At 28.5% G+C, this 12,224-nt stretch overlaps 1 protein-coding gene across 1 annotated transcript; it reads left to right on the forward strand.

Annotated features, from left to right (window-relative positions):
* Positions 1-9,818: 9,818 nt before the first annotated feature.
* Positions 9,819-12,224, forward strand: LOC137825132 (aspartyl protease AED3-like). The gene is made up of 2 exons (XM_068630809.1): positions 9,819-10,448; positions 11,246-12,224. Exons 1-2 carry the CDS (start codon positions 9,972-9,974, stop codon positions 11,738-11,740), a joined length of 972 nt encoding a protein of 323 aa, XP_068486910.1. The 5' UTR covers positions 9,819-9,971; the 3' UTR covers positions 11,741-12,224.

Consider the following 12,224-nt stretch of genomic DNA (forward strand, 5'->3'; position numbering starts at 1 on the left):
TGTTTGCATGCATGCCTTAGACACCATTTCAATTGTTTCTCTTCATTTATGCAGCTTATGTGAAAATTGAAGCTTAAAATTTCTATTTATTGTTCCTGAGATTGCATGTTAACATAATGAATGAGAATATATTTCATTGGAACAAGACTTTTCATACAAATACAGTATGAGCACAAATATCACAACTTTTTAAAAATTACAGATACAAAAATTTGTAAAAAGAGTTAGTATACTCGTATTTAATTGGGATTTTTAATTTTTTTTGTAAAATAGTTTTGTGGTATTTAACCAAAGATTTTTAAACATTAAGTAGTCTTATGGTATTCAATTAAGATTTCATTAGTATTTTGTTTTGGAGGATAACGAAATATGATGATCAATTAGGATTTTGAAAGATTTAAAGAGAATGATCTTATGATCAAAATCATAAAAATATCTGGAAGGTTTTGGTGATTGAATTTCTATAATTTTTTTGACTTTTATATTTTTACGTATGAATATCATTGAAATATGAGACTTTTTTTTAATCTCATTTAAGGTTTTTTCAATCTTAATTGTGAGAGTTATACTTTTTTTTTTTATATTCAAATTATTAAATTAGCTTTCTAATATTAGTATTGATCAAATTGTGACACTATTAGAGTAAGCTAGTTGATTCTAATGTGATACAAATTAATTTTATTTAACAAAGTTCAAAATCACAACTTTTTATTTATTTTTTATTAAACAAATATTTGTGTTAGTGTGATATTAATATTAGTTTAACTGACACTAATTTAGTTTGTTTATATTGGAGGCTAATAAAGTCGGTTAAGTTAACTTTAGTGTGATACAAAATATTTTATTTTTATTTTTGTTAGTGTTGGCTTAAGAGACATTATTAGAGTTTGTTTAATATTGAATACTACTAGTGATGGTGTGTGTTTTCATTCTGAATTGATTTCTTAAATTTTTTAGAGGATTGGTGGAAGCTTGATGGAGGGAATGGAACAAGAATGACTCAAATGGAATTATGAATTCCTTCAAGGTGCATGAAAAGTAGGGAGAGTGATTGGTTAGGCCATATCACTTGGAAAGGTGAAAGAGAAGACCAAATGTGTTTAACCTAGAGAGGTTTAGACAAGAGAATGCAAGAGTTAGCAACTTGGCAACATAGTAGTCATAAAATTGATCTTATTAATTCATGAGCCAAACACCTCAATTTATAGGAGAGGGTCGAACATTTTTGGAGCCAAAATTTGAAAATTGAAAATAAAATTTCCAATGAGAAGGTGTCATGTAGAGTCATGCTTTCAATATTTAGCTCACACCTTCCATGTTAAATCCTCTCCATTTCTAGGCTGTCATGTGGACGTCTATGTGCTCTATGCCAAGGTAATTTTCGTCATCTAATATACCCTAAATGTTTTAGGGTTACATTGGACTCAAAGAAGCCTAATTGTTACCCTAACTAGTCATTTTTAACCCTAACTATACCTATTTTACTATGGTAGTTTCTTTCTGCACCCCTACATTTTTCTTCCTGCACCCCCACAAGATTGCGCAATGACAAAAGTCTCCCTATATAAATTTTACATTTTTTTTTGTATTCTGGATTATGAAATCCGGTAAATTTTTGGATTGACGCATCCGGTAATCTCACGGATTGATGCTTCCGGTAGTACATGAATGATAGTGTTAATTCAAAATAAAAAAATGTAAAACATCCATAATTGAAAAAACCATTCCGGATCCACCAATCCGTAATTCAAAATATGCATTCCGGATTCAGAAATCCATAATTGAAAAAAATCATTCCGGATCCACCAATCCGTAATAGAAATTAGGCTTCTGGATTCAACAATCTGGAAATCAATAATTTATGCAAACTTTGCTTCCAGAACACCCCTCATCTGGAATGCAACATGATTCACTTCCGGATTGATGAATCCGTAGCACACTCCCAAATCCCAAAATTGTGGGGGTGCAGGAAGAAAAATGTAGAGGTGAGGGAAGAAACTGCCTTTTACTATTGGTCCAAATACAAACCTAAAAACCTATGCTACTTGACCCAAATATTTGGTCCAATTATTTTACGCTACTAGGCCCAATACGTAAACAACTTTATAAAATTTATTTAAGCTAAAGTTTGTCCCAAAATAATGTTGACTGGTCAGCCGAAACTCAGTTTTCTTGTGTTCTTCTGACCAAAGCTCTAGTTTATGTTTTCATGAGTTGGAGGTCTTCTTGGATATGTTTGTACATTCCTTTACCCTAGAGTTGTCCTCTTGATAGGACCTACAAAAATATATAAAGGCCCAATTAGACCTATATTTACAAATAAATTCATAAATAACCTATAGGTCTTCATCCTCCTTATTATTTGATTGTGTGTGACTGGGAACTCTGCCATCAACCAGGGTCAATTTAGCCAACTCTATAGAGACACAAACTATTTTTAATAAGTAAAAGTATTTATGGTAGTGCCAGATTAATGTCATTTGATGTTAACTAAACTGATATTAAAATAAATAAAGGTAGTGTCGGTCTATTTCACTCAACAAAACAAATCATGTAAGAGAAATAAAAAATTTAAACAAGAAATAATATGTATTTTAAAAATGTAAATTATATTAATATATTAATATAAATTTAAATTTAAGTATAATTATTTATATATACATTATAATACATGTATAAAATAAATTTTAATGTTTTATTATAATAATATAATAATTTTATGACTTTTAAATATCATTATTATTTTATAAAATAGATTGAGTTGGTATAACTCTAATTACGTTATCGGATAAATTGACTGAACAAAAAATATCTAATTTAATTTAAATCACATTCTTTTCATTTTGTCCTTACTTATTTTCTAGATTTTTTTTGTTTAGCTTAACAAAAAGATATAATACATTTTCAAATGTGATTTAATTTATTCTTAATCAATTCATACCTATTTTTGTTTCAATAGAATAAATTTTAAAAACCTTCAATACAACTTATCATTTTATATATTTTTTTCTACTTACTCCTTTTGTTTTATGCTTGTATCATTCTCCTTCTCTTTCTTAGTGCAAAAAATATTGTTTAATTTTTATGTTTTAGTCAAATTTATTTTAAACAACTTTCATGTAAGCTCATTTTTCTATAATAAAAGGTTGCATGGAGCAATTGCTATTTTATTCAAGCACTTGAATAACATTTTTGATAGAGATGTTTTAATTCATTTTAAAAATATTTTTATATTGTTTCCTGGTACAAGAAGTTTATAAAAATTTACACTTTAATAACTTTTTTATTTTAAAATTAAAAAAAATTCTCTTATAATACAAATTTCATTAATATATTTTAATCATACCCATGACTTTGACATCTGATTAGACCAATAAATCACATCAGATTAATCAGGTGGTTCTTGAAGATTCATGAGCTCGAAGGCAAAAACTTACCGTTTTGATATCTATGAGAGCATTGGCAAAAACTCACAGATAAAGTAATGACGTCAGTATAACGTTATCGTACGGTTGTGAGGTGGCTAGCGCGTGCTTTCACTTGTGACTGTCGGCAGGAGAAAAATATTATTTAAATAAATAACAAATTAAAATAAGAAAAATATTAAATATTTTATAGTAAATTTAAACTAAGTTTAAACTTTTATTTTATTTGTTATTTAAACTACATCCAACTATTTATTTAATTTTATTAATCAATTTATCTTTGATAAATTAATATATATTTTAATTAAGCAGCTTATTTTAATATTTTATTATTATTTAAAATTGTAAAAAGGTTGTAAAAAGTAAAAGTGGGTTGTCAAAAGTAATTTGTTTCTTTTCATAAATATCATTTGTCCGAAATATCTTTAAATTTTGTAGATAACTAATTTTATTAAAAAAATTATTGATAATTCTTTTTAATAAAAGTTACTTTTCCTACCAATTTATTTTTATCTACAATCCAACACAAGTTGAAACAAGTACTTGTGAACAAAATTTTGGTACCTAAAAGAAAAAGTGTGTAAAAATTATTAAAAAATGGTGGTGAAGAGTGTGTAATTGTGCCGACAGCACAAAGTGACAAGTGTGATATTATTTTTTAATTGCATCTCTCACGAGCTCTACACCTTCCACCTCAAGTGCACTTACATATATATATATTAATGTTAAGAGTAACATAATATAATCGAATAAATTCTTGATTAAGAGAATTGTATATATGACAAATTATATATTATTTATATTTCAATAGAAATTTTAATGGTGTCTTGTAAGGTTTGAGGATAATTTGTTATAGTTAATGTTTTGAAAGATTTTTATTAAATATGTTTCACATATATTAATATTTTATTTATAAGAAATAATATTGGTAATTCGATCTTGATTTTTCCATCACAACAAAATTATCATATTTCATCAAATTCAGGGAATACAATCATAATCTTTCATTTACTAAACAATCAAGTGTTTACAATCTCACATAATTAACATCACTCATACTAGAAATTTACTAACATCAACACATAAACACTTGAGTTTATTTATGGAAGGTCCATATATTGAAATTAGACTCAGAGACTTACACCTGTCATACTACTTCCACTGTGAAATCCACACAACCACAATAAATCCATCCAACTAGTATGACACAGGTTAATTCATATGATTTGCTTTTATTAGTTTTTTTTTTTCAAACCTCCGGCTCAGTTATATGAACCTCCTCCGAATCTCATCACCTGATACTCTTCATCTATATGATTCCAATATATTAATAGAGTTAGGATCATCTCTTTCACAAACTCTCACAAATCAATACACTCTCCAAAGAATCTCAATATGGTATTTCATTTTATGAAAATATTACTATGTCTTGATCACATTCCACATGATTCACATTTCATCTCATTCATCAACATATCATTCCATCGTATGAATATTTATACTTTTAACACAATTAGAAAATATCAACAATAGTCACATAACATTAAATTTCACAAATCAATTGAATAAATTGATTTAAACACTTAAGTTGCATAAATTTAATCCAATATAGATCTTTAAAAATTATAATAACTTCCAATTTATAAATTTATATATAATCCTTTTTAAAGTTTTAATTGAATTTTGTGACTTATAAAAGATAAATAAAAGGTAATTAAGAAAAAATGACAAATATTGTCAAAATGGTTTGTGCCAATAAAGATAGGCTTAAGCCTAAGAAAATTCGCTCAACACATTGAATTTGGCTTGAGCGAATTTGAGACATAGAACACCCAGAAACTGCAACTCAAATACCTTGAGCGCATGAAATTTGGTTGAGTAGATTTGAGATCGAGAGAACCCCAAAACTACATCTTAAATTTGCTCAGTACAGGAGAATTTTCCTAGGCAAATTTTAAGATTAAGATCTCCCCTAACTTTGCATGTAAAATCTGCTTAAGTGCGAGGGAAAAACGTTGAGTAGATTTGGGGCCGAGAGTACACCAAACTTTGCATGTAAAATCTGCTTAAGTGCGAGGGAAAAACGTTGAGTAGATTTGGGGCCGAGAGTACACCAAACTTTGCATGTCCAAATTTGCTTAGCGTAGGGGAATTCTGTTGAGCACATGTGAGTCCAAGAGTAAGTATACCTCATTTTAAAATCCAATTTGTGAAGTAAAAACCAAGATTTAATTTCATAATTCATACCACAATCAATTTAAATCATCAACCACTTTTTTAATTGTTTAAAACTTTCAATCCATTTCATAAATCAACATCTATTGAAAGAGAATACTAACTTCCCTTATATAAAATTCCTTATCTCCAAAGCAACTTTCCAAAATCTAAATCAGATATATTATACAAAAACTTAAGGACCTGAAACAAGTTATCCAAACAGGATCAAATCTCAGTATAAGATTAATCAGATTGAGAGGAACTTTTTTTTCAACTAACTCACTAATATTGATGACAAAATCATTGGAACAAACATAACAATGAATATTTTAGAATAAAAAGAAACTTACTATATTTGAGATTATCATCAAATAGGATTGATTCTTGGTTCCTAGCTATTATGAAGTAGATAAAGTTTGAAAAAAAATTAGAGAAAAAGAAGAGAAAATAAGAAAGAGAGATGGGGAATGAATGATAATTTTGGACAACACAATTACAAATCAAATTTGTAAATATAATTATTTATAACATTTAAAATAACAATAATGAATGATGAAATATAGTATGCAATTATGATACTTTTTCACTCAGAATATAATGATATTTCTAATATATACCATGAAAAGAGAAATACCAAAATATAAAAGGATATAATTGTTTTTATGATAAAAAGTAATTAAAAAGTTTATAAAAGTAAGAAAAACTTAAAAATACTTAAATATTATTATCTAATTTTAAAATAAAATAGTTACCTTTTTTCTTTTCATTAATTGTCTAATTTTGAAAAGCAAAAAATGTAGGGCACCATGAACCTCAAAGGAGAACGTGCCTTAGTCCTTCACTACAATACCCTTTTGCTGTTTTTATTTTCATTTTTTTTCTTGCTAATAAAATTCAACTTTCAGATCAAGATTTTCTTCCAATATTATATTAATGGAGTTTATAAAACAAAGAGATCAGATTAAGAAACAGATCACCCAATGGTTCAATCTTGTCATCTAAGTTGGTGTCTCATAGTGGGAACATGTGTAAGGTAGTAAATTCCTTAAGATCATGAGAGACACAATGAATAATTTTTATAATTAAGTTGAAATATTAATTAATTAACATTTGAAGATTTGATTGTTAAAATAGTTTTAAGTAATTTTAATGTTAAATTGAAAATTGTGTGCTACTTTTGTCTTTGAGTTTATTTTTTAAAATAAAAATATTCAAATATAAGTTATATTATTTTAAAATTCATTTAACTAAAATCAATTTAGCTTTTATAAATATTCATCCAAATATATACTTTTTTTATTTTATTTTTTACTGTACAAAATTTAAACCTATAATCTTGGAGAAAATATGAATAGTATACTGAAAAACTTAGAACTATAGTAACCAAAATCTTTACAAGTTTTTTTCTTTAGTCATCTTATACATAATGAAAAATAAAAAGTAAATGAAAAAAGGATTAATTAAGATAAATTATTTTTGAAAATGAAATAATTAGCAGACGATTTGAAAAAAAAAACAAAAATTAAGTTATATAATTGGGAGAAATTTATTTATAATTTATTATTCATATGCTCTTTATTGTAAAGTGGATTTTAAATCTAACTCAATAATCCATCGACTCATAGTGAGGTTTGCACTAACTTATATCTCTAGTCGACGTGCATCTTCAAGATCTATAATTGAATCTATATGTATTCATTGCACTGAGATTGAATCTATATGTATTCATTGCACTGAGATAAGTAAGTTTTGGAACAATTTCAGATTTGTGTGAATGATTAAGTCTTAATTTTTGGAGGGTCCTACATTGCAGATAATAGTGCTCTTTTGAATCTTATTAGCCCTTTTGAATAAAACTAAAGCTATGATAACTGAGATTCTTATTCACTTTCTGCAACCAACCTCTTTCTTTTTCTTTGGCATAACAATTTTGGCTCTTTAGGGTTTGAGATTTGATTTCATTTTTCCACCAATGGTGCACCACCCTAGGCATCACTTTATCCCCCTTTTTTTATGCAACTTTATTAAAATATTCCATGGTTTATGGTCTCACTAATACAGAGAATAGAATATATTCTCACACCTTCCACAGCAAATGTAGCTCACATTTTTACAAACCCACTCATCTAGGTTGATATCAACTTTAGTAATAATTTGTAGTTATATTCATCTATCAAATGTTTAGTGATGTGTCATAAAAATGAAAATGGTGTTATCTTATACAAAATTATTACAAAATGGTATTATGAAAAAAAATAGTAATAAAATTTGTAAAATAATTTTTTATTTGAGATGTCAATCTAACTGAGATGTCAAGTAGTATAGTAATGTCTAACATGAAAGTTTTTTTTAAAAAAAAATTTGTAAAATAATAATTGTGTTATAAGATGCATTAACATGTTCAACTTAGATTAATTCATAGTCTTAGATTAACAACTCAACACTAAATTTATTCAAAAAAAAATATGTACTGACAATCTGTTCCATACACAACTCTGATTGATGATATGAAAAAAATAATATTTTCATCATTTCATATAAAAATTGAAATTTTAGATAAAGAAATAAAATTGTATATTGGAGTAGATTGTGAATATATCATTTTTCTTAATTCATATTACTTCAGAAAAAAAAATTACTAAAATTTGTATCATGTGAGAAGATGAGGAATTTGTTTGAAATGTTGCAAACTTGATATGGAGTTAACAAAATAATGTTTTTTTTATATTAAAAAAGAATTTATATAAAATTAGTAAAAAAAGAAGTATAGTGCATCATGGTACATCCACAATCCCACATTTGCTCCATTTTTTCTGAGCACTTCATCATCAATACCATTCCACAAGACAACACCACTTTAACCCATAACATGACAACACTCAATGTGTATTTCTTTTTAGTTCTCGAAAGTGCAAATTCCAACAATATTATTTACCATTATTTGGTTGATTACTAGACATAGATACCCAATGTGAGTCCTCAAATGATTCTGCCATTGGAAAGCATATCATTGAGTTTGAGGCATGCATTCAACTATTCATACTTTAGCCACATACTTGCCCACAACTTCACCTTTTCTTTTCTCTTTAGTGCAAAACTCATGCATTATAGAATCATCTTTACCCAAATTACATGTCACTAAAACATGTAGTAGCCCACAACTACACTTTTTTTTTTATTCTTTAGCACAACCTCATGCAATATATATAATCTTATTTTATCCAAAATACCTTATATTATATGAGGGTTGCTCCAAGTTGAACCTTTTCTTACACACAAAAAAATGTTTAGCTCAACTCTAGACAAAACCAAATGGAATACAGTCTGTTATCACCCCACTACATTTGCACTTTCATATCCATAAAAAAAAAATCTTTTAACCCAAAAATCTTTGTTTAATTCAAGTTATTGGATTCATACACAATCTTCTTCCATTTCAATCTCAAAATTTAATTTTGATGTAAGGGAAAAGTATTGTTTTGATAATTAGATGATTTTAGAGACTTAAATATGAAAATGTTACTTTTGGTATAAAATTTCAACTAATTTTTCCATGGATTAAAAGATATATGACTAATCACTTTAATATAGAGTTTTACTTTTCAATAAAAATCGTTAAATAAAAACTAATTTTAAAAACTAAAATAATTAGTTACTATTTGATTAAATTAGAGACTATTTTATAAACTAAAAAAATTATTGATATCTAAAGTAATTTATATTATTAATAAAAATTTATAAAATAATTTTTAAACAGTTATCTAACCATTAACTACTAAGATTTTAACTAATTATTGCTTTATATTTTAAATTAGTTTTTATTAAACTTTTAGAAACTAATTTAAAATTTAAAATATTAGTCGTTAAAACTTAAATAGTAAATTTAGATACAAATTTAAAAATTATTTTATAAATTTTTATTAATGATAGAAACCAGTTTAGATATAAATAATTTTTTATCTCTAAATTAATATTTAATTTAGTTAATATAGTAATTAACTATTTTTTATCTTTAAATTTAATTATTATTTAATAATTTTTTTTTAGTGAATATAATTTTTTATTCACAATAAAGTATCTTTAAACAAGAAGAGACTTTGGTATCAAAATGAGGTAGTTTTTTTTTTTCATTTTTCATCCATTATTTATAACATTTACCTAACTTGGTTTCTTTTTAAAGTTTATATGTTTATCTTTCTCTTATTTCATCACACATGTCCAAAATGACATTATGCATTTAAAATTTTCCTTGGAATAAAAGTTCTCACAGGGTTTTTCACTATATATATACAAGACTGAGTCCACATTAAGAAGGCACCAACCACAGTCATGACCATGAAAACCTCACCTATACTTACTCCTTTGGTGCTCTTCCTCCTCTTCTCCCTAGCCAAAGGGCAGAACCCTAAATGTGATGTCCATGACCATGGCTCAACCCTTAAAGTGTTCCATGTGTTCAGCCCTTGCTCCCCTTTTAGGCCCTCACAGGGAATGTCATGGGAGGAGAGTGTCCTACAGCTACAGGCCAAGGATCAGGACAGGATGCAGTACCTGTCCAACTTGGTAGCTAGGAGGTCAATTGTCCCAATTGCCTCAGGCAGAGAAATCACACAGAGCCCTACCTACATTGTCAAGGCCAAGATTGGTACCCCAGCTCAGACCCTTCTCTTGGCCATGGACACCAGCAATGATGCTGCTTGGCTCCCTTGCACTTCCTGTCTTGGTTGCTCAACACTCAAACCCTTTGCCCCTGCCAAATCCACCACTTTCAAGACACTTCCATGCAGTGCTCCACAGTGCAAACAGGTGATGAGATCACACCATTATCATTTTTCAATTTCTCTTCGGCACTCGGTATTAAGAAGTATACTTTAAATCTAATTTAACTTTATAGAAGTGATTTATAAGATATGAAACATTTTAATCTCTTATCGAGTTGCGATCTCAAATTCTTATAACTACCAACTAATCCAAACACTCCTTTTTTATGAATTGCTTAGATCTCATAGTTTTTAGGTTGTTACAAGTTCATGAGTTTCTTTCTACCATCATGTTCAACTATGTATCAGTTTTGGAGTTCAAAACACAACATTTTTGGTTGCAACTATACGACATTTGATGTTTAAAATAAGGATCTTAACAAACATTAACTAAATGTTTGGAATGATCCAAAAGAATGTGTTTTTTCTTGAAAAGGTCACATGAGCTACCCCTAAACACTGCATAAGTTATAATAATGATTAGAGTCAATATCTTTTGTGGTGTTTTTTTATTTAATCAACTTTATATGGAGAATCAACACAATGGATTCAGCATTAATTTAACTCTATATTTAATTAAAAAGTACTTAAATTGTTATACAGAATTTATGTTCTTTGCTTTAGCACAATTATTATTCCATGGATTTTTCACGCGCCGCCTGGTGCGCGTGGGAATGGGAAAGTCTTGAATATTCCAAATGCATTAAAAGCTTTATCTACTATTGGGTGAATCGAATTACCTTGGGAGGCAAAAAAAAGTTCACGAGGGTAACCAAAATAAATTGTTGGGGTTTTCAACTTTCTATGGTCCACTTCACATAACTAAGTCTGTGAAATTTTCAGGTACCGAACCCCACTTGCGGTGGAAGCGCGTGTGCTTTCAACTTCACTTATGGCACTTCCTCTGTGGCAGCTACTCTTGTGAAGGACACAGTTACCCTAGCCACTGACCCAGTTCCGGGCTACACCTTTGGGTGCGTTCAAAAAGCAACAGGGAGCTCAATTCCAACACAGGGGCTATTGGGCCTGGGCCGAGGCCCATTGTCACTCTTGGCCCAAACCCAAAATCTCTACCGATCTACATTCTCCTACTGCTTGCCCAGCTTCAAAACACTCAACTTTAGTGGGTCACTGAGACTTGGGCCTGTGGCCCAGCCCAAGAGGATCAAGTTCACCCCTCTTCTCAAAAACCCTAGAAGGTCATCTCTGTATTATGTGAACTTGGTGGCCGTTAGAGTTGGCCGGAGAATTGTTGATATCCCGCCGGAGGCTTTAGCGTTCAACCCCACCACCGGTGCCGGCACCATTTTTGATTCCGGTAAGATTTTATTAGTATGAAAAATTTCAAACCATTAACTATTTTTTTTATGTAATCATAATAAAATTAATAAATTTGTCATATATAATAATTTTTAATCGGTCCAAAATTGTTAATTAGGAAAATGTACTGTGAGCTGTCATTCATTACTGTGGGGTTGTCTTGTTTCAATGTAACACTATTATTGACCAAAGATTTTTAAGAGTGTGTCCTAAATAATTGAATCCTTTTCTGTCCCAATTTTCAAGAGTGAACATAATTATATGATATTCATGGTCAATTTCAAGACAAAATTGGAGTCAAAATGCCATAAAAGTGATTGGACATGGTCACTTTCATACATGCTCCACGTCCTTTATGAATATACAATCAAATAATTTTAGTCACCCTACACCCCTTTTTCATAAAAAAAAATCAGTAAAAACATATATTAAAAAAATAATAATCATGTCAAAGATAATCTTTACAACATTTTTATTTTGTTTAATTTAATTTCAGACTCTC

Source organism: Phaseolus vulgaris, chromosome 11 (assembly GCF_000499845.2).
Source record: "Phaseolus vulgaris cultivar G19833 chromosome 11, P. vulgaris v2.0, whole genome shotgun sequence".
NCBI lineage: Eukaryota > Viridiplantae > Streptophyta > Magnoliopsida > Fabales > Fabaceae > Phaseolus > Phaseolus vulgaris.

What these genes read in the sequence shown, in the direction of transcription:
- LOC137825132 (XM_068630809.1), top strand. Translation starts at nt 9,972, where the DNA reads ATGACCATGAAAACCTCACCTATACTTACTCCTTTGGTGCTCTTCCTC. An exon ending in GTGCTCCACAGTGCAAACAG is followed by an intron (nt 10,449 to 11,245) that starts GTGATGAGATCA and finishes TGAAATTTTCAG; the next exon opens with GTACCGAACCCCACTTGCGG.